Source organism: Echinococcus granulosus (assembly GCF_000524195.1).
Source record: "Echinococcus granulosus chromosome Unknown EG_S00006, whole genome shotgun sequence".
NCBI lineage: Eukaryota > Metazoa > Platyhelminthes > Cestoda > Cyclophyllidea > Taeniidae > Echinococcus > Echinococcus granulosus.
The window spans coordinates 944,526-968,935 of NW_020170386.1; the positions used below are offsets into that span (position 1 = coordinate 944,526).

General features: G+C 35.9%; 1 protein-coding gene across 1 annotated transcript; it reads right to left on the minus strand. All coding sequences in view use genetic code 11, as the record gives it.

Moving 5' to 3' along the window:
* Nucleotides 1–3,388: 3,388 nt before the first annotated feature.
* On the minus strand, nucleotides 3,389–23,719 carry EGR_01604 (Intermediate filament protein ifa-1; the record flags this gene model as incomplete). The annotated part of the gene is made up of 13 exons (XM_024490853.1): nucleotides 3,389–3,433; nucleotides 3,697–3,813; nucleotides 5,841–5,948; nucleotides 6,694–6,830; nucleotides 8,034–8,110; nucleotides 9,663–9,776; nucleotides 10,097–10,467; nucleotides 14,058–14,183; nucleotides 17,275–17,532; nucleotides 19,953–20,151; nucleotides 20,233–20,444; nucleotides 23,275–23,645; nucleotides 23,683–23,719. The coding sequence occupies 13 exons, from the start codon at nucleotides 23,717–23,719 to the stop codon at nucleotides 3,389–3,391; spliced, it is 2,172 nt and encodes a 723-aa protein (XP_024354718.1).
* Between the last annotated feature and the right edge of the window lie 691 nt (nucleotides 23,720–24,410).

The following is a 24,410-nucleotide window of genomic DNA, read 5'->3' on the forward strand; positions in this document are numbered from 1 at the left end:
TGCATTTAAAGTGGCGACTAAAGCGGAATCAGACAAGAACACTTGCATGATTTCCTTTGATGGGATCCCTTCTTCGGAAGCAAAAATCAGCAGTCTAGTTATGTAGCACCAACAAAATCGTCTTTTTGTAGTTTAAGTAAAGTTTAAATCTCTAAGGAAATTTTCAAAAAGTGCCATTATCAAAGCTTCGAAAAAGTGGAAATTCACTTGCGACATTACCAAATGCGATTACTGACCATTTGAAGCACAGCAACAATGACAATCGAAGCTTGTTTCCCTAGCTTAGGTCATCGCTTACTCAGTCTATCTCAATCCAGATATAGCAGACTATGACCTTTGACCCTTCAAAACTTGGATAAAGTTTGTGGATTTATCAAAGACCCCCAAGTGATCACACTTCAAAGGTTAACTAAATGTCAAATGGCCTCTTAATAATAGGAAAATGGATCTACTGAGGCCAAAAAATAAAGTCTATAGAGTAAAGTTCATAACAAGTTATAATATTTTATATGAAATAACTTAACTGCATTGAATTAGTCTCGAGAGGTTGTAGCCTGTCAGATGCCACTTTTTAATTAGACTTTTATAATGTCATTGAATTTGAACCGAAATACAGCGGATTGGGTTTAAGTGAAATGTTGTAATAATGGCAAATATTTTGCGCAGTAGTCAACTTACTGGTAATTTTTGTCATTTAATGATTTAACACATACATTTGGCTCCCTAACTTTTACTTGGTAAATGATAAATCAGTTTTCTCTTTTCTTGTTGATAAGGGTGATCCGTTCGTGAAACAGAAACTTAATTACCTCTGAGTAATAATTCCTAAGCTTCAACCTTTTGACGCTTCAATTCCAAATAGCAACTACTATGAAGGCTGAGTTTCCTCTTTTGATTTTCACCAGATTAAATGGCAAAAGTTGCTCGATAATTGAAACATGTCAGATTTTGAGGATATAAACTTGACATAGTCCACACATTGTGTGTATCTCAGTTCTATCAATCATTTACTAAGCTGCTGTAGAGTTCCTCAAAACACTTCTGTCAAGCAAATTTTGCGAATGACGTGGTAAACGCCGAGAGCTAAGGTTTGATTTTAGTTTGAAAAGTTAGTGCTAAAGTTTTTAATTCAAAAGTTTTCCAACTAAAAAGAAATGAAAATTCTGTCAATGGGAAGTAGAAATGCAATACGTGTTTCCACCTTTTTGTGCTTTTAGCTGCTTCTCAAGATAGGAGCAGTTTAAGTATTTTAAATGCTTCCTACTTAAAAGCAAAGGAGTGGATGCTGTAATTACAATGTCCGATTAATTGAGTCATTTTCTAGCTTCCGATTCATAACCAAAAATAGTGCTATGATGCCCAACTATTGGAGTGTCTGCATAGCCTTCCACTGCTACATGCTGATGTGGGTGCTGCATTGACTCTCAAAACAGTGTAACTTATTATATATGTCTTTAACCAACAGTACTTGTTTCGTAGGGGGAACCTTTCAACTCCATATCAGCCAAGATAATTCTGCAGGAGTTATGCTGAATCATAACGAGGATTTAGGTTTTTAAAAATTATTCAAAACTCATTTGCATAAAAAATTAAGCAAACTGTACTATCTTAATCAAAGGTAATTCAGGACAGAGTTGCTTAATCAAAAGTGAGTTCTTCTTCTTGCTATTGATGATAAATCAAACAAACCCGCAATAAAACATCACAACAGTCAAAAGATTTCGTTATTGTCAAAAAACGCACCTGATTTCGGACACCTAGACTTAAGTTGGTTCTTTTATAAGTTTAACCTACCGTGATGCCATTCTACACGGGCGCTTTCCCTTACTTTGCTCATTGGTGCCTTCACCGAATTCATTACCTATAAGTAAGATTTTATTTATAGTATAAAAAGTCGTAACTAAAACGCGCTTTCTTTGCTGGACCTCAAGTTTGAAACAAATTCATTTTAGTCCTTGATTTGAGCATAAATAGGTCTAAAAGAGGATCCAAGTAGGATGCAATGGATCTAATTACCGATTTGCAGGTGATTTTTAGATAATAGAATTTCGACTACTTCTTATCTATTGCATGTTAGATGCTTGGGGAATCCTCTAAAATCACGCATCATCAATTTTGTTTTTGAAAATGTCAAGAATTAACGCTGTATGCATAATGAACTGCGTAGCATGATTTTTATAGTATAATTTTGGCTTCATTATAGACTTTTCAGGCAAGCAAAATATTCACGATGCTTTATGGACTAAATCGGAATTATTCAATTCAGTAACTCATCATAAAGGCTAAAAGTTTTGTCATCGGAATTATGAAAGGTCGTTTCCCCATTTTTACCAGCAATGTCATACTTGTTGTTTGCATGTTCCGTTCACTTCCAAACTATCGTGAACACATTTTACTAAATGGTTTAACAGGACTATAAGCGGCACCCCTTCGATTTTCTGCTCGTAGTTCTTCCACAAACCTCGATCAAATATTATGGTCAAGAAGGAAACTAATTCACCAAGTAGCAGCCAATCGGGAAAAGTGGACCACTTATGGGCCAAGATCATGACTGCGATGGTCAAAATCATTTGCTGAAAATTTATGGGAACAAGATAAAAATTTTCTAAATTCATTCGGCTAAAGTATTTCTTAAGTGCTTATTAATAGATCAAACATAGGTTGTGCTAGAAAAATGATCTGTACGAAGTCTAGTTTCCTTTAAATTCATTGCTAAGACCAGCAAAGTATTCCAACAAGTAAACTGAAATTTGGACATTAAATAAAGCCTTCTTCCCACATCAAAAGGTGCGCATTCCATCATCTTGGATTTAAATTACCGACTCTCATTAATTTGGTTTCGTTGCGGCCAAAAGTTGACATGTGAAGGGTCATTAAGTTTATTTTGCTAATTCAGTACTACTTACGTAACCCACTTTTATACATTGTCTATCAATTCATACAGCCCTTCGACTTAACATATAAATAATGTCTTAAGGAAGCACCAAACAAAATGCCTGAAAATGCATTCAAGATGCGATTTTGCAAAGTGAAATATCGAATCTGACCATATTGTACACAAAAAACGCCATCCATACGTGAACTTATTAAAAGATTAAAAAGGGAACTGAGCCAATAAAACAATAACTTTAGTAAAAGATTTCAACTAATCTTTATTCCATCAGTGGTATGTAATAACATTTGAATATTGTGTACTTAAACACATGAGGGAATAGAACTAACAACATGGCTACATATGGGTGCCACGTTGTAAATGTGAATTTCAGATGTCGCGAAATTGGAAGGAATGGTTATATCACACCTAAATTAAAATATTGCGCCTAGAAGAGAGTAGAAGGCAACTGGTTATACTTTCTTGAAGAGTTGGATGAGATCCTTTATTGGCGAATCAGCTTAAGTTAAATTCTGCACGTTGGGCATGCGTAGCACGTTCCTAAAAAGGATAAGAGGGAACAGATTGCATTACGCGGAAAAAAAACGAAGTGGAATTTGTGTTTTTAGTCGGCATAACTAGAATACTTAAATGCCTTAGTTCGTTAAGTGGAAATGGTAAGTAGTGGATTAATTGGAAAGTATAATTTGCTGCACGTGGCTGTGATGTAATTGTGGGAGTTGTGAGAGTTCAGGTATTTCTTATCACCGGAATTTTAACATGGCAGTGTAGAGCAACTTCTTTTTAAGAAACTAAGGATTTACCTCACCATCCATTGTGAACAGTGTTGTATAAATATATCCACCAACACCCCACGTTGAGTATGGTGATTCCAAGTCCTTTGGTCCTGCATCCAGGCCACGTTGACCTCTAGCCCAAATCTAAAAGCAGGCAAAACATCATGTATTTTCCTTTCAAAAATTTACTGAACCAATGAGAAGTTACAAATGTTACGTACGTTTTTAACATTGGGCGGGAAGTGTGGTGTTTAATTTAGTCAAAATACCTTTTATTACACCACAATCCAACGTATTACTAAGGACGTAAGACCTCAAAATTTTGGACTAGGAAGCTTTACAAAAAGCACACATACCGCCAACAGAAAGGTGGTAATCTTTTTCGCATTTCTTTGAGGGAATTTCGTGTGAGCGCAAAATTTGCTATTGGTTTACTTCCTGCCATAACCACGCCACTAAGGCAACTGAATGGGAAAAAGCTATCCTAGCAAATCCTGGCCGGATTTACTCCGTTAAACTCAATTGTGGCCTGTCTTGTTAGGTAGAAAATAATGGAAATTTATGTGTCAGAAATTATTTATTCATAAAAAAGTGAGTGAACTAGAAAACCCTTTTAGAAATAGACTAGCTTATTAAAAGCGATGAGTGAAATTAAATTTGACTTCTCATAACCAAGGCCCCTACCTCATAACAAAACCCTTTGTAGATTTTAAGATTTGAAACCCCCATTATAATACTCACGACACTTGCAATTGCTTTGTTGCTATAAAAATAACTAAAAAAGGAGGAATAGTCAATTGGGCTTATCTTTATCTCATCAGTTGCCTCATCGGGTGACCCTAGCTAACAAAAGTATCTATTTCTAATAATAATATATCAAGTACGCAGTGTGACAGAGGACAAAACTCATAATCCCGATAAAAGAGGGGAGTGAATATATTTTGTTCAAGGAGCCGCAGTTAAGTAACGAGGGTCGTTTGTCTCTACTTGAATAAGCTCTAACTTCGCATGAACGGAAGCTTGATGTCATAAAATCAAACACGTTAATTACAGCGGATTTCAGATTGGTTTAAATGACAAACGTCGTAGATAAAGCAGAAAATTTGAAATTTTTGATATGAAAGAATTTAAATAGCAAATGAAAACCATAGTATTATCGTTTTACAATGGACAAGCTGGTTCCGATGTACGGCACTTAAAGTCTTTAAAAATACGGACATAGAGTGACCAAACTGCTGATCGATCTATGAGATTTTTCAAATAGGGAAAAAGTGGACTATTGGTAGCAAAGTATCAATTTATGTATTTGATTTTCCCAAAGCTAATTAACAGAATTTCTGTGACTATATACACCACAAAACATAATAACATAACTGTGAACAACTGAATGTGCTCCTACCGTAAGGAAATTTAAACTGACATATTAGGGTGTGAATAAGTAAAAGAGTGTTCTTAAAAATCTACCTATCTGAACTTAGATAAGAAGACATGCCTTCTGCAAGCGACTTTTTTATGAGAGACAAAAAACGAGCCATCAGTTTTCTCTCACCTATAACCAATATAAACAATATTTTTGTATAAATGTGATCCAGTTTTCAGTCAAGAAAATATGCGGATGGGAATGGATCTGCATTCAGGTATGCATTCACGGATGACATTAAAATCAGGCATCATAAGTTACTTCATTAAAACCAATGACTAAACATAGCGATTAAATTCAATTCCAGGGCAAATAATAGCGAATACGACTAAGTAAGTATAATACTTTATAACTACTCAGTCGTTTAGTTTCGTGAGGAAACTCATTGGAATTCCTCAAAGTGCCATTTTTACAACCGGGTAGTCTATTCCAAACTTCTTTCACCATTTTAAGTCCCTTGTGTCCGGTCTTTATCATGTTATATAGATCTGCGCGTAGCTATGTACTCCAAGTGTTCACATTTTAACTATAAGCAAAATCTATTTTTAACTCCATAAACCTCAGACAAGTAAAATATTAAAGGAGAGGGCATACTAGAAAACATTCTTCCTATCTTCCTCAATATCGTTTGTTTGAAGGGTACTTAATGAAAAAAGTAGTTTTGGATGGTCATGTAATTCGCTATTTTCTCCAGAGGAATGTAATGTGTCAATTTGTTAAAGAGTTTAATACATTTCGAAGCAACACTCACTCTTCGGCTGCTTTTCGGCAACATTGGTGTATCGCCAAAGGTGAAACGGATTATTTGCTTGCCATGTTCGATGTTTCGGACTATTCGCCACCCATTTAAATTCTCTGCCTTGAAAGGGGAAAAGTATAGTGACAGTGTAAAACCTTTCAAGAGGAAATCCCGTATCTAATGCTGATGCGGAGGTTCCGTTTGGATTTACCTCACAATTGAAAACTTTATGCACCCTCATCATTGTCACTCAAAAGTAGTAAAAGCGTTTTGAAACGTAAAAATACTTGAATATTATCCTTTCTTCGTGCTAACTCAATTAAATAATATTTAGTACATCTCACGTTAAGCAGTACAAAATTATATGTGGTTGCGAACGAATTTTATGCCAACAATTTAATTCTAAGTAAGAATATCTTAGCATAAGTTTAGATATATACGGTGTCGGTAAGAAGGTCGGTGTAAAACACCGTATGAAAGACGAAGGCCACTGTATAAATAAACTATTAAACTTATAATTTATAAAAATATCATGGGATCTAGTATATATTAAAGCATACTTCAGAAATTAGAATGGAATATATCAGTGGACTTTGAATTTGTTTGCTTGTCTTTCGTTACAGACGTTTTATTCCTTATTCGTGTCACGATTTTCTTTACCATTATATCCCAGTAGCGGTACCATTTGGCTTACCAGAATTTCCAATGATTTAATTATTTACCAATTTGTCCTTCTTCTGTGGGATTTCATTTCACCGGAATCATTGGAGTGTACGCAGTTTGTAAATACATGCTTATTTTGCAATACAATCTATGGCATTTTCACAAGACTTGCATCATTCTGACGATCATAAAATTGACAAACCGTGTTTCCGTTATTTGTTATGACGATATATCGACCATCGGGGGAGCACTCATCAATTGAGATTGCACCTTTGTAAGATTTGTCAAACTGAGTTCGTGCAGTCAATTCGCCTCGTATTCCCCTTTGATCCGCTCGCTCTACAGGGCAAAAGGAAAAATGCTAGAAGGCGATGGCACTGAAGTCAATTGCACGCGATCCAATTTTACCTTCAGAGTGCAACGAGTTAATTATTAAGTGCAAGTTTTTTGAACCAGAAAACCCCATGAGTCGCCTTAATTAGATTAACACGAACAACTTTAAAGGATGTTTCTATGAGCCACCTAAACGGAAACTAGAGAAACACTTGAGTGGACGAATGCAGCGCATTATGCCTGAGTTCCGCACACACCCCAAAGCACGTAATGCTATGCTAAGTAATTTTGACTTATTTATTGAGGGTAACTGGAGCCTGTGGGATGCGACTCAATTGTTACAGTGTTTGTGGTGCTTGTTTACGCTTAATTTCATTAACTTCTTTGATGAAGTGGGGAAATTTCCGTTGCTAAAATTACACAAACAAGTAGTTTTTGGTTATCCTTTATCTGAGTTTGTGCGTGGTTCTACCAATTCAATGCTTTTCTGCAAAAAGCAAATAACCGTCTCTAGCACTGAAAAGGAACATATTTTAATTGCAGGTCAAAACGCTGATGTCGCGGGAGACCAATAATGAAGGACAGCAAATTTTTCCAAATGTACTTCTTGAATTGCTCATCTTTTTCCTCATAATTACCGAGCATTCACGTCAAAGTAGTGCGCGGTTCATATTACTCAGTTAACTGAGTCATAAGGTAATATTCAATGGCAGTTGGGTTGATGAAGTCTAATATATGTATGACAACAATTTAGCTGACCGATAAGTTTCTAACTGCTTAGAGTAAAATAGTGTTAACATCCTTCATTTGAGCTGTATTAAATTGCAGGGATTGTTATTTGCATATGAAATGCAAGTGCTTAATTATATGTTTTACTTGTTTGTTACAGTTGCTCTTACCTGGTTTGTAACTGCATGATAATTGTTGTTCACCTACAATGGAAATACCTATTAGCAAATATCTGCAATACTTTCCCTGTTATAAGGTAGCATTAAATTATATAAAAACACCTAAATGGACCATGGATGTGCTCTACTGATTTACTAACAGAGTTGGTAGAAATGATGCCTATGGCAGTAGCGATTTCATGTTTGGCAGTTGACTTAGAATCAGCCGCAAAGATTAGCAGCTAGCAATAAAGTCTCAATTATTCACACTTGTACACAAGTGACATACTTTTTAGAAAGTTTTAGCTGATAGTCTACTTACTTTCGCCATCGAATTCTACCGCTCTTGATCGAAAAGATGATCCCGATGGGTCGCTTCTCTCATGAAGTCTGTGGGGTCTAGAAAGCGATTGTACTTCATCACTGGCATATTATGGTGTTTGATTTACCCGAGTGTCAAACGAAGACTGGATACATTAAAAATGTTATTGTCTTTAACTATAGCGAGGTAAGAGGCGGGAAAAGTTAAACCCATTTTTTATTTAAAATTGCATATTCTTTTTATTTTATGATACGACTCTTTTAAGTGAGCAAATAGTTTGCTTTGCAAAAGAATTATTAGAAACCTTTTGAAAATTCCTTTAGTCAGTCAAGAAGACCAAGTTAAGTAGACTTCAATGAAAAGCGAGAGTTGGTAAAAGTGGGAGTTGATATTCTTCTAGACACCCAGTCAACTTTGATAGTGCTTTTAAAAGTTTTATCTTCATCCAAAGACAAAAAGGGGCAAAATCCAAATAAAGAACCATTAAGTTAACGAAATGTTATACTATGTGGCTAAATTTGTGTACAGTGATAGAAACCTTAAGTAATTCCCTATAAACCATTTCTCAGAAGTGTATCATAAGGATTATCTACAGAGGTGCATTGTATTTGCGGAAACTATTACCATTAATTTATTAAACGATTTTCCTTCTGCTGCCCAAATTTATTTGTCAAAATTTTTTTTATCTGCTCTTTCCTATTAATCAAATGACAAACTTCGGGATATTTATTTGGTAGTATTTTTCGTTGTTTGTATTCTCCTGATTTTTAACTGCTTTTCTGGCTTTCGTGAGTTTGGTCCTTACAAATACCGAGTATTTGTCTTCAGCATGGTGAGAGGCTCGAGATGTCTGATACGAATTTTTCGTTTCATTGATGATTTGCAACTATCATTTCTAACAAAATATTAGTTACTATAAAGTTTCAGTTCAAAGAAAATAAACACTTCTTTGCAGTCCAATTATTTATTCTTAAACATAATATACTCCACTGTCCTAGATTTTTGCCTAAATTTATATTTGGGACGGGTCTTTGAAGAAGATATATATGGTCAGCCTCTCTAAGAACAGAGCGTCAAAAATTTTGTCAAGTTCCGCTTTAAAACTGGCTTTTTTAAACCATAGATAGCACAGCAAGCAAACAAGAATCACAACGGCAAGTTGAAGCCCAAAATTAGATGTATGATATAAGTTAGGGTTTATTGCATACACTCGTTGGCATAAATACAAGCAGACCATCAGTCCTTTGACTGTTTTGAAGGTAAGCTTAAGTATGATCACAGCATGCGACATTAGTTTATGAGCTTAGACTAGTTTTATTCTGATTTCCAGCTACGCTTCTTAAAATAGAACAGGGATTGCTTTGATCAATCATATTCTGCATGACGTACTGGCATGCTTCCCTCGCTTTGGTAATTGATTTTGGGGAATGTAACAGTAAAAGAATAAGCTCTACTTTCTATAACAAGGATTCCTTTCAAGTTTACCAAAAATACACCCCAAAAACTTTTCTTGAATTATTACTAATGCATTTATGCATCAAAAGTACCTCATAAAAGTGTTAAATAGATATTAGAGCCACAGAGGCAATGTTAAGCTAAAAAAAGCACTTCACCTGCAAAAGTGCTTACATAGGCATCACACCTGATATGCCTAAATTGCAGTATCGATTCTGTTTCTTCCACGGAAACAATTCGCGACTACTTGGCACAGTCACTCTAGGCTTCCGCGGCTCCGGCTGGGACCTTCACAAACGCACACAATAACTTAAAATGCTCTAACATGCATTCTTGTAGACACCTTTTTTAATGTTCTTTCATAAATACGAAACACTTTGTTGAAAAAAGGTGTCATAAATATTTAGGTAAAAATAGCAAACATTTTGACGGATCATTCGTGTTCTGATTGCACACTACTTGCGCCGAATGCTCCAGTTTTCCAAAAGTTGCATTATCTTTTGCAAACCCATATCATCCGCGACAATCAGAAGGTGATTCATGTTAAGGATAATGCTTTTCCACGTTTAATAATCAAATATTTAGTGCGCATTTTGAATGGCACTTACATATCCGAGCTAGATATAGGAGGAATTACTCGTCTTTGGGGACTCATGCTGGAAGGTCGTGGTTTAGATAGGACTTCTCGCGAAGATCGAGTTCTATTAGTCGGGCCACAGACGTTCTCCCTAACATCTCCTCTACTGCCACCGCTGAGAATGCCTCCCTGGGCATCAAGCAGACGTCCGTAAGCTGCAATCTCTCCCTCCAGGTTTAACTTCACATCCATGAGGGCCGCCATCTCGCTGTGTGCCTTCGCTAACGCTTCCTCTGCTGCCTCCCTCTCCTTCGCTGACTCTGTCAACTCAGCTTCGATGCGTCGGCGTAGTTCCTCCGCTTCGGTCGACACGTCACGCATCGCCTTCTCCAGATAGGCGTTCTGAGGGTATCATAGGGCTATACTTATGCATAAACCCTCAAATTTACACTTTCCAACCATTCAAGTCTAGCTTGTATATAGAGTGCCTTCAAAAATTCGTAGTTTCATTCTACTGCTCCTTCCATTTATGACTGTGAACACAAATCGAGTTTGAAACAAGGCATAAAATCAAAACGCACTATTTAACGCCGCCAAATCGAACTGTCCTGTTGTGTTTTCAGATCTTAAAAAGAATTCCCCTCTCTTTATTTCCGTAATGATATTATACGTAGTCAATGTTCTTCGCAGATATTAACCATACTTTGATATACACAGAGTCTGCTTTTTTATTTCCCCTGTAGATACCTGAGCAAAAAAATTGAGCCATTTGCTAGAAAAAAGTGGCTCTGAGATCAATTTTAAGAAAGTATACTCTGTACACTTTTTAAATTAACACTGTGTTTTTTCCGATTATGAGCCTCGAATATAGTATTACCAAATAATATTTACTAGCATCATAAGCTAGGAAGATTTGCTATTTTTCCTATAGCCGGTGATTGGACATTTAAGATTCATTATAGTTATTTGTAAACAGCTTCATGGATCAGATTTATGTTAAATTTAGTAACGGTGTATTAATATTTTCATGTTTCCTTACCTTTTGCCGATATAGTTTGTTGTCATCGCAAATCTCGGTCATAAAAATGAAGAAGATTTTGGATTTAATTGGGTTAAGGCTCTAATGGCTTTAGATGTCACTGAAAGAACTATCAAAATCATCAACAGCGCTTGCAGCCAAAATTGCATTTAACCAAATACAACACTATTTTGGAATTACTGCAGTGAAGCAAGACTCTATACTCTATTCTGTAAACCAGATGCAAATGGTTTTTCAGCGACTTCAAAGCTTCCATTCAAATGCTGAAGAAGAGTTCAAATAAAATACTATCAAATTTACAAGTAATGCAGTACCGATGGTAACCCAAGGCCATTAAAAAGCAATATGGCTATAGTTTCAAGGTTTTGGGAGCAAATGTTTCCATTAAAGGACCTTGACTTATATCTTAACGAAGACTAAACTTGATGGTTGTAATGCCTGGGATGGCTGATGATAACGTTTCGGTTTGAATTGAAATTTTACGAAAATATGGAACTGACTGTGCAAGGACATAAGACCATGAAACATGCGTATAATTCTACTTTCCAGGGATTACTGAATTATTTGTGAGACATTCCGGGGCTACACATCTGCCCAAATGTCATTCGTACAAACGATGGGAGACTACATATAAAATAAATATCCAAACTCTCTCTCACAAGTAAAAAACGAGTGAAAGCTGTAAATGACTGATAATTAAGGAAATATTCTTTTAAATAAAAGTAATAAATTGTTCAAAGGGACGTGATGCAAATTTTATGTACAAATATTCAGAGCGGTGCAATATGGGAATTTCGAGAATTCCAAACTTTACAACCTCATTGGCCATAATGACCTTTCACTAACGGATTGAGTGTTTAGAAAAGGAATGGAAAAATGGTCATGCAGCACTGATGTCGCTGAACGTTTTATCACCCTCCCCAAGATTAGTGACCATCTTGAAATTTTCCCTATTTGCCAGCACTTAGTATACCATGTATCGCTTTTCTGATGAGCAGATTCATATTTAATTTTTATTGCAAACATACCATGCTGTTTCTTTCTTCTTGTTTATCAAAATCCATGTTTAATCATCATCATCTTCTTCAGACAAAAATTGTAGTGCGATTTGATTACTCTTTTATCTGCCTTAGTCACTCTTAAATTTAGGGACAATTCGAGCACTAGGTTTATATTTCCCTTGCTGCCTTATGTTCTGCGGTCCACATACAATAAAAAATGTAGGATATTTCCTTGTTTAACGGCTCATAATGTTTTAGAAAATACCCGTTGTTTTGTCATCGTGTGTTTTAATTTTGAAACGGTGATTACAATAGTACCCAGGGTAAAAGCTGGAATATCAGCGTTTTTAATTAATTAACAAGCTCGATAATTTTTGCACCTTTAAGTTAATAAAAACATAACTAAGTTGTTTGGGTCACTATTGTCACCATTTTTCTATGTATTTGTTTCTTCATAGCCGACCAATTAAATGTTTTAGCTGGAAAAGCATATCCGCAGTGCAAAAATGTAATCTTTATTGCATCGTTTGGATGATGTCGGAATTCCCAGCGGTTGTAGAATTTGGCGTTGCTTATTTCGATTGGTTGGTTGAATTCATAGAATTTTTATCCGAAGGCATTATTAATCAAGTATTGCCTAGAGCTTGGTCTTTCATTAAGTTATAGACATAGCTAATTGGAATTCAAACATTAGCAATCACTATTCGTCTTCCTCAGTTACGTCAAGGCTTAAAATTCGTGATAGTTGGGTAAATAAATACTCTTTGATTATTAGGGCTTTAATTCGAATAGGATCAAACAGTACGGACTTCCACTTCTCTAGGTCAATTCGCTTAGTGTTATTGACTTGTGATTTAGCATTGCAACTTATCAAAAGAAGATTTTTTTCAACATTTTCTCACTTTTCAATTCGGGTAACACAGATGGTAGCGCGATCGTCACCAAATAACCGAACAAGCAAATTATTACATAAAGTGGCATGCATATTACCATTTTAAAAGATTGAGATTTAATCGTTTACAAAATTTAACCCTACAATGGAGCAATTTGAAAAACCTGTTAGGATAAAAACAGTCTACTTGAAAGTGGAGGAATCAAAGACTGGTTTTTTAGAGGCCAATTCACCACCGTGCGACATTTATATTTTCATGTGCGCTGAACGGTTAAAAACAAATCCCATTTTACGCGGTATCAAAAGAACATTCAAATCCAGTCATTCATTTGGTTTAGTTTTCTTTCTTTAATGCGAGTTTAGGGTACTTCACGATTGCACTGAATGGACATGAAGTTAAACAAGAGGCTTTAGAAGCCGTTGCACTCGCGAAACACACAATCGCCAATCAATTGGCGATACTTCACGACTTCTAAAGTTTAGTATTTTTTGGCAGCTCTCTAGTTATAGGATTTTCAGCCCCATAGACATGTTTTGCCATATGGCAACTTTGAATAGATTGAATCAGTTTCAACTAAGTCTATTTCCAGATATCTTTCAGACTTTTGTATTCTTATAATATGGGTAAGCGCGAAGCTAAAATCTACGGAACATTTTCAGACACTGGAACTGATGCAAGTATATTAACAGGTTTATTAGGAAAATTCAGTTATGCATCATGTAGATGATTAAGTACGTTTCTTGGGACTTGGGTTTCCACTATGAATTCGATGTGCAATTGTCATCATACAGAATGCTGGAAGACGCTATCTGTCTACTTTTGAGTTAGATAATTATTGCACGGGATAATCTTAACTATAACGTTAATGTCAGTACAGTGGGTCAGGAGTCACCAAGTTAATCACCATCTCCTGCTTAAATGAACCCGTTAATGTGCCTTCATTATGACATCATGTTAGTCGATTTCTTTAATCATTTGAGAAGAAATAGAAGGCAGACTTGAAGAGAACACATTGTCTCCATACATGTATTCAAGATGATTCCAAATTTAGGGACTTACCTTAGATTGGAGTTGCGCTATCTGCTCCCGCATACCATCTGAGTTCTGCCTAAGCCTAGAGTTCTCCGACTTGAGAGCGTTGAGCTCAGTCTTCCGCTCTGGATTCACCTTTCCCAGTTCGCGAAGCTTGAGAAATTCAAACATTTAAGTTGGCCTAGGTTGCATAATAAGAATATGCATCCTTATAATGCTGAAATTTCATGCTGTTTGAAAGCGAAGTCTTGCTGCGTAGTACTTTATGGTGTTTTTAAGTAGAATTTGTTCACTTTGTAACAAGAACTGAACATTATGGGTTAGGCAACAGAAATGGACGTTTGTGTAATGCATTTTTTGGACAGGTCCAAATCTTTGCTTAAGAAATAAAAATGCAAAAGTATTTTGTGAAGTGGTGCATTGCTACGATTTATGGAAGGTTATTTCGGTAGGTCTACTTATAGGGGCATTTCTTTCAATAGACCTTTGATGATGTAGAACGCAGGTGTAAATCTATGCATATTCACGCATTACATCTTTCATCAGATGCCTACAGTAAAATTCAATGCATTAAGCAGGTTGGAATATTAGGGATAGGTTTCCAAACAAACACAACTCAAAGTAAATAAAACAACCACCCAAAATACCTTCAATTTATGAGAAAGTGTAGTTGTAACATAGGAGTAGGGACATTTTTAAGTTGGGATAATAAATTAGAGTCGAAAGAAGTTTAAAACCTGTTTTAACTTAATTACTTTTAATATTTCATTTTCAGAATTTTCAGTGAATTCTAAAATTTGCTCTTATGACCCATAAAGTGGTTTCCGGATGGATTTCCATAAGGGAATAAAGCAAGTAACCGAAAAGAGTAATTGAGGACACAAAAAGGCAATATTATAAAGGTCAGAGAGTTTTACTTGGTTTGAGAATGTCCCCGTAATTGTTTAAACCTTAGGGTGATAGTAATGTACATCTATATCATTTATTGTTCCGTATTTCAGTTGCTTGTCCTATTCACTTTCCACGAATTTGAATAAATAAACTTTTGTCTTAACAAATTCAATTAGGGGTGCACGAAGGTTATTAGATGAATATTAATCAAGACTGCCACAATTAAAATGGTTCTTCCTTCCAATTCAGGGACAAAATTTAGAGGAATTTTATACCGTATGTTAAATGTCCCGCCTGAACCAAAAATTCTGAAAATGGGAAGGCGTTATTTGATTTTGCGAAAAACATAAAACAACGTCGACTTTAGTTGTCCTGTAATTGTAAAGTTGCCCTTGAAGATTAGCTGTTCTCCTTCATATACTATCGTCCAAAAATTATTCAAAGTATATTTTTCGCCTTAAAATTTAATCCAAACTAGGCTAAAAGTAGTTTACTCTTTAATGAAGGTGCCCACAGCCCTCTTAGTACATTTAAAGGCACATGCTTTAGATATTTACAGACTTTTATTAATTAATTTTTGAAAAACATGACCAATCATTTACTGATGGTTTGCAGGTTTCGCCTTATCAAATGAAAACCAGCCCTTCCATGATAAAATTCATTTCGATGTTTCAGTCGAAGTGTCGCTCAAAAATTAGCACGAAAGCTACCTTTTGGTCACGTAACAGCTTTTGAACATAAGTTGTAGTAGTACTTTCTTTCATAAGTAGCACCTTAATACTACTTTGAATCTAATAATTTAGGATGAATGAAAAATGGTTGATTCATCTCAAAACAAACGAAAACATTTGACTTTCTTCCACCATGTATCATATTTAAAAAAGTAATGAAATAAATAATGGTGTTACAGTTTCCTTTTGGCCAAACTAGCACTCACACTGTGTTGGTGCCAGATTCAGATTAGGACTGTCAATCACTTCCATGCTTTATTTATAGGTTTAGTCACTTGAAATATACATTACTCTGTTTTAAAAGATTGTTGGATTACCGGAGCATTCTCACATCAATTGTTATGCAGTTTTTGGGTGTTATCATAAATTTTGCTTTTATATCAACAGAGGGTAATGGCTTTATGGAAATTCTGTATGTGAACCGATTTGGCCCTCATCATAAAGGTGGTGCAGTTAATTAACAAACCTCAAAGAAAAAATTACAGCACAATTAATAAGGGCAATCAACTTTTACCATGTTAATGGGAGCAGAGATTTTACTGCGTAAAACATTTTGCATCCAATGTACTAGAATTTGATTGCTGCACAGGCAAACATGTTTTTCACCCTTTGATCATTTATAAGAAGAGGTATCCTTGAGCCTGGAATGCGATAAATTCCTTCCTCTTCTGCTACTTTGTAAGAAAATTACGTATAAGTTTCAGGTCCCTAAAATGCGATAGCCCAATACCCTTGGACACTTATCATGATCACTGTCACAATATTGTCTACGAATATTATATACGATAACTCGTAAATCAGCAAAAAATCTGCCTCTTTGGGTCACTGCTGCGATGGTCAATTATTCAAGTCAAGAGATGCCAATTCTCCAAACGTTTCACCCTGTAGTGAGTCATCAAATTACCTTGAAAGTATGCGTTGAAATCAACCTAAGAAATTCCGTCACATTAAGGGTTTTGCCGTTCAAATTTTATTTAGCCCGTCATGCTATCACAGTCTATTTCTACTTCGAGTTGTATCGGACGAATGACAAAACTTCTCCTTCGGCTGCTCATTCCACCTAGCTTTCTCAATAAATGACAAGCATAAAATAAAATTTTCATGCTGCAAGTAAAAATGCTTTTGTATTAATAAGTCGAACTGTGAGAGTAAACTTTTAATCATAGTGAATAGAAGCAGTTGAACGTTGTTTTAGGTATATGATATTTTGGACTCCTCATCCTTGTAAATAATTACCGATTTTTATATATTCTTTGGACAGCTGTAAACAAATTTGTCTGGCATCTTTGCAGGCTTTATTTGATGTTATGGAAGTCTAATTGATTTGAGTTCTTTAAGTCAGTATATGAATGAATAGGCTGCTAAAAAGCATGCTACAAAAGCCCTCTAAGAACGATCTCAATCATGACGAAACGTTAAATTCACGCAATCACAATCCGTACTCGTAAACTTTTAGCCGACTTCTTGACAATAGAGAGCATTAAAAAATTGAATGCAACGGTTCTTAAGCAACATATTTGCATTTGAATGAATATTTCATGATCCACCAACCATACGCTGCGTGACTGTTTCACATAGTGAAATAATAACATAAAACAAACGGGATGTGAAAATAAAATTACCCTCGCATTGTACATTTCTTCCATATCGACTTTAAGCTTCTCTAGCTGGTCATCGTAACGATTTTGAATGTCATGGACTGCTTGGCTAAGCTCAGTCTGCCACATTTCGCGATCACAACCGCGTCCAACTTCATTCAACGTACGGTGCATCTCTCTTATCTCCTCCTGATGGGCCCGACGCATGAAATCAATTTCCTCTCGCAGCGTTTGCATCTCTGACTGACCAGATATGCGGTTTGCTGTTTCCTCATCCAGATGCTACATAAAATCAACTATATTTTTGTCTTAAGTAGAAGAGAACATAGAGATGACAAAGTGGAAATAAATTTCCTACTACCTAATGTCTTAGGTGCTTTTAAGAACGTCAAGCAATCCACAAATATACTGATGAAGTATATTATTTTAAACATGCGCTCCGATATATTTATCTTACCTCATTTTCACATTAACGCCTGCTTTTCATGAAATCTGCATTTAAGAAGTGCAATTTCACATGATACACTATTACCCTGTTTTGAGATAGCTTGGCAATCCTTTTGGATGTTATTTCCATAGTTAATCTGAAGTTGCATACAAAATTCCATGCAACTTTTACATGATAAATGCTGATAAATATGCCTTTCAGTACACAAGGACAACATCCGATGTTGCAGGACGGACTTGGGATAATTTGTCTTCATCTCCCGACTCAGTTCGTTATCAAATTATGAAGCGACATACTTCAACTGACCCACATTTTTAAAGCTAAATTTTATTTTGAAATCGGATCTATTGCTTTGCCAACAGCTAACAAAAGGGTGGTTGAGGAACACACCACAAAAAATGGCGGAGTATAATCACAACAATTTGAGTTTTCCTCTACTATTTTAAGTAAACTGGTACGTTCGGCACCAAGGCTACATATTTAAATTATTTTCAGCAATAAAATCTATTAGCATTATGTAAGGGCTAGACTTGAGAAAGACCTGTATAAATGCAGCTTTACGAAGGGTAAAAGACATGCAAGTTAGGTGAAATTTTAAGAAAATCACCACATTTATTTTGTCGGTGTTTCAAACCAGGGTAAGCCTAGTTATTAATAGGAGTTTTAGAAAAGTTAATAAATGGTTTTCTAACTTCGAGTCACTTTTAGTGTATAGCAGTGGCAGTGAGCCGAGATAACCCATATAATATTTCATATCTGACTAAAAGGCTTGGAAATTTACTATTGAATTAATTTCTGTTTGCTGAAGTCTCATAGAAAAAAGAATGTGAATTAGAAGAACTAAGGATGTTTTCGGCAGGGCATTCATCTGTCATCTACCACGCAATTTAATGATAGTCTACTTTTTATTTACCCAAACAATTTACAACCCACAATAAGCTACATTCTGCAACTTACATAAATGCAGAAGTATTCCGAATGAAGAAGGTAGCTGTTGACATGATTTCATGACGAAGTAAGTGCTATATTATTTGTTTAGTACTACTTGCATTTATTTTTCTTCATTTTAATAAATGAGCGAGCTAAAAGAAGTGGATACATTTACGCTTCACTATTTTAGGTGCACATAATCGAAAACTGATTTCGCACGCAAGATAGAGCCGCAGACTACGTGGGGTATGCAGTTTCATACAACACAGCAGATTACACATTTAACAAGGGATTTCTTTGGCTTTGGTTCCCGTACCACTTTTGCATGCGCTACCATAGCAAATGGCCAAATTCTGGACTGACCGCTTTAAATTCTCTTCCAGGTGGTGTCTTGTGATAAGCAACATTATCCCACAGCAGTTGGATTTTGAAATCAAAACTGTCACATTAATTTATTGCAGCCTATGTATGCACACAAAGAGAGGATGTTATACCAAGTTAAGCCCTGAATTGCAGTTTGATCTATAATGGTAACTTAAGGACAAGTATGTGAGGCGCTTTCCTGGTTTGTGTCTGAGATTTCGGTAATGCAACGGCAAGGCAGACCCTGAAAATGATACAACGACTTTTTTGATGTGCCTTCAAAATTTCCGGTTTTAAACAAGAAGGTTTCACTGAGGCCACATAAGTTCTTTGTTTAATAATAATGGTAGTAAATTTAGGGTTTGCACTGGTAACGTTTTAAATATGAAGCGCAAAATGACATTTGCTTAGTGCAAATGAACGTAATAGTTGTGCTAGTCAATGGGCTCAGCTATCAAGAATTAAATACCTTAAATCACTCATTCCATCGGTTTAACAATGACTTACAGTGCAATAACAAAAACTGATTATCAAATTACTTGATTTTCCAGTTAAAATGGCGTCATTTTATAGTTGAATTCAGCAAATAGTTTATATTACCAAAGTTCTTATCTCCCCGTAAATGAAACTAATCAAAACGGTCACATTTCCAGTTCCACCAATTCCTTAGTCAAAACAATTTACAGATGAAGCAGAAAAGGTAGGAAAAATTGTGCCACCACGGTTTGAATGAACATTATGTTTGCCAGAATTTAATGAATACGTCATTAAAGAAGTAGTAAAATTATTGCATCAGATAAATATGGCGCACCTTGAGGTTCCAAAAATACGCTTTTGATGTTTCAATTGGTTTAAATGGTTCTCAACTAGGTTGTACATTGAAGCATAATTTATGGTTAGTCAAAATCTCATCAATTAACTGCAAAGATGAAATCTTTGCAGGTAATGAAAATAACAGAACGGAAAGACTTGCTTGACAAATAGTTTCATTATCACGTCGCAACTTTTCAGAATTCATTCTCTCCTTTTCCAGTTCGCTTTCGAGATCACTGAGTTTGCGCTGGAGTGTGCTGAAGTCGCTATCTCGCTTGTTCATATCGTCAAAAGCCTGTTCTAGTCGTCTTTTTACCTTGTCATTTTCTTGAGTCAGCCTATCCATCCTAAAAGGATCCGAGAAATTTTGTAAGTTACTAAAGAACTTGCAGTAACATTTTAATTATTGTCTACATCAAGCGGCGTACTGAGCTTCCTGATTCCTGCTAAATTGTTGCAGAGAGAGCAACTTCGCAAGGCTTTCAGCCTTTTCCCTGTCTGAATCATCTAGAAGTTGCCGAAGTTGTCGCAATTCTCCTTCGTAGATTTCCTTTGTTTTTTCCGATTCAGTCAGCCAACGGGATTTTAGGTTCGAAATTTCATCCGTTAGTTGTCGATTGCGAGCAGACAAGTAACGCATCTAGACAAGAATAAACATTTTTAGCCTACTTATTCCAGTATTTTATAGTGTAGTCTTGGTGAGATCCTGCGAAAGATTTTCTATAAACAGCCAGATTCGAACACAGCATTGGTACGAGCTAATTTTATGCTTAATATTTTACGTTGTTTTGAGAAAACTTGCCATTGGTTATGAAAGTGGCTATTCATTACCGAATTTTTACTGTTGCTGTTGACTTTGTGTATAAAATAGCGTCGGTACGTCAAATAAAATTAGGATTATTTTGACCTGAGCCAGGCTATTTGTTTTACTTTAACTCTATCATGAAAGTGAAACACTTTAATTCATGTTATCTGTGGAAGCATTAAAAAAACCAGAGAAATCTCTTACTGGTGTCATTATCTTGTTACCATACAACCCACGAGAAATTTAAGCATTACTTGAGACTGTTTTGCAATGTGATTAAACTACGTTATCATTGCCACTTCAAAACACGAAATCCATATTATATGGACCCTTGAATGAAGTCGCTCACACAATAAATAAAACTGGTAATGATTTAACCTGTTTTAGCCATTCTTCTCAAATATAGTAGAATAGACTTACACCGTCACACATGAGGTTTATTACAATCATGCACCAATCTTGGTTTGGTTTTAAAATTTTTTATATGTTTAGGAGATTTATTTATATATTCACCGACTTTACTGCAAATTCTCAAGTTAAACTTGACAGTCCTGAGCCATTTCACTGCTTCACTATTAATTGCTTTCCGGTGTTGGTTATTTATTAAAACAAACATAAGGGGATCCCGTCTGATTCCTTTTTTGCAGTAGACTGTTTTGAGGATTGTGGTAAGTTTTAGTAGTCAAATCTTAAGATAGTGTCATGACTTTCTCTGCACCTTAGTTTTATGCTATGGTAAGTGCTTTATTGAAAGGGTTGTCTAATGATTAAAAAACTAAAATACGTAGTAATTTCATTGTTGAACTCCCAGAAAGATTGTTTTTTAGAGGCCAAATATTAAAGCAACTCACTTTATTCCTCATTTTAGCCTTGATAAGCATGATATACTGCGTATTGCGTGCCAAGAATGCATTATATGGGGACTCGCGTGCTTGTCGCAACTCACGGAACGTAGTCACGACCTTAAGGGCTTGCGGAATTATGTTCAATGCCGATTTTTAAATTACGGATCTGTTCTATTGACTAAACTACAATTAAACTCCCCATTTCTCCTTAATAGTAATTTTTCTATTATCAAAATATTTTATTATTGTTATTCATGTGGGTAATTTTATTGATTGTCCAAAATATGCAACTCGTTCTGATCTACAGTCACAATTCTTGCTCAATTTGGCATAGCTAGGGAAGTGATAAGTCTGTTAGTGATAAAATACTCGTAGGAGGATTTTGCTTTTAGTGAAGAATGTGATAAGGTTTTGAAGTGATTTGTCCGCTTTTGTTGACTTAAATTATATGCTAAGGTGAATTATCCGTGAGACAAGGAATCGGCATCAGAATCATTTGATCACCTTACAAAGGAAAGTGCATAGTATGCCCTATTTGTCAATGAAGGTTCTCCGGTACACTAAAACAGTAGCAAGAACACAATTTGTTGACCTATTTCTACCAACAGTAAAAGATTGCTACAAAATTTTTCATGGACTTCAGTCCTAGGCGGTTGATAAAAAATCATTGTTAAATTTTGGCCGCTTTATGGAATGAGCTACCCTGGAGACAGCTACGATTGATATTTACGATATGCTCCTTGTATGGTTAGGATCGTTAGTTCTAAAGACTTACTGAAGGTTAAAATTTAAAGACGTCAAACTCCTCGTCCCATTAACTACTGATGTCCGAATGCGCTTTTACACATACTGACTGCTTTAGAATTGCGTTGCCAAACAACTTCTGGACTGTTAAGTCCCTTTAAAATCTTTGCTAGGGTGGAAACTTTAAAACACAATAACATTCAGTTACTATGACTACACTTCTGCAAAGGCTTCAAATGATGATTCATTGGGTGCGCGAAACCTTTGATTGTTGTTCTAGTTGGCATGGCACTAATGCAGTCATGGGAGGAAACGCCCTATGAGGATCTACAACGTTCAATGATCCCTTTAAACTTTGAAATCGGTAAAAAATCCGCAGAAAATATAAGTAGCACATCTTATCTCAAACACTGCAATCTTAAAAGCCTGACACCTTTCATTCTCCTATGACGTCTAAATTTGCCCCAAAAAGTAACAGTTATGTACATTTCTGCATTATACTCCTTCTTTGAAAGCTCTGAGTTGGATAATATTATGGAACATTACTAGATGTTAACTCACTCTAGAAACATTCCCATTTTCAACTAAATTAGAAGAGAATGCACGGTTTTGCGCTAAACCAGTATGGTTTTCTACTAAAGTTTTTCATGACTTAAAGTAGGTTAATCGCTATTAACTGGAAATTCAAAGGGTTTTCCATCATTTATAAGCTAATTAATACTTAATAACCTTTTCGTTTTTGTTGATTTATAAACCCGTAATAATGATAAAAATGCACTTTTCAGATGCTAAATAACCCAATTTTTAACTTTGAAATATCTATCGCCCACAAAACTGTTTAAGTGAAGTGGACCTATAGTGTTTGGTAGAGCGTTACGATCACCATACTTGTGATAAATGGACCAAAAGACTTTACTTTACTTAAGTATAGACGATTCCAAAGTTGCATAATTGAATTTCGAATTAAATCCCCATAGTTTGCGCCTATGGGTTTATCACATCCAGATTACCCCTTAGAACGGATCATGACAACTACTATAGTTACACCGTAACTATAAAAGAAGCGAATTACTTACACCCTCTACTTGTTCCGCTAGCTTCTCATTTAGCTCACGCATCTCGCGCCGACTGCGTTCTCTCTCTTCCCGTGCTGTGCGCATATCGGGAATATCAAGCTCAAATGCGCTTCTAGACAGACGCTCCATGGACCTGCTAGTGCTTCTCAGAGGCATGCTGGTCCTAGGTTTTACAGCGACTTCCTCAGCAGTCGACTCCCACGAATAGACGGGAAGAGGAGGACTCAGTTCACTTCCTTCTTGATCACTTCCTATAGTCCCGGTATTGGTAACAAAACCACTGTCTTGACTTTTTCCTCCTGCTGAATACGGTCGAGTTGATTGCTTTCCTGTATCAAGGCTCTTCGTATATACAACTGGTTTTGAAACGCCTTGTTAAAAAGATGCATTTATATAAAAGCGATTTACTTAGAGGACAGTCTCTGCGAGCTGAGCTCCTGGACATGCTCTACAAAGCGATAACACATCCAAAATTCGCTGCAGCTAAGACTACTGCCTTTCGTTAGCCCGCCGTGACCTTGAGCCAATAGTATCTAACGATTGGCTACCAGTAAGGGATATGTGGCCGTGCTTTGGGCGTCAACCGTGGGACACGGTAGGACTGACCAGCGAAGCCGACATTATTATAAGAGTTACTACGTCACTAACCTTTTTAATTAGTGGTCTAAACAAAGTGAAACAAATAACTTTGAAGTATATTTGGGGTAAAGGTAAAAGAACCAATGGACATAGCTACCGGCGATCCCACTGTTTGATTCACTATTTAAATAAAAAACACCAAAATGCATGTTGAAGACATAAGATCACACAAAAAATGAACCCAAATGTGCACATTGAACCTTTATTCATCGCAATTTTCACGTACTCTCAAATGACTATTCTTTACGATGGTAAATCTGCGGTGAGCTCATGTAAATGTTGTGATAAATTATCTATCCTGTGTTCTGCGTAAACCCACCAGATGACTTAAACTAATTAACCTTATATATTAGATGCACCACCGTATTCCGTTTTATTAACACTCACTTAGACTAAAACAAAAGAATGCTTTCGTTGACTTAAATTATGGCTGGCCTGTAGTGTAATGGTATATTTCCAAACCTCACAACTGTAATCCAGCTTGCACTAATAGCATT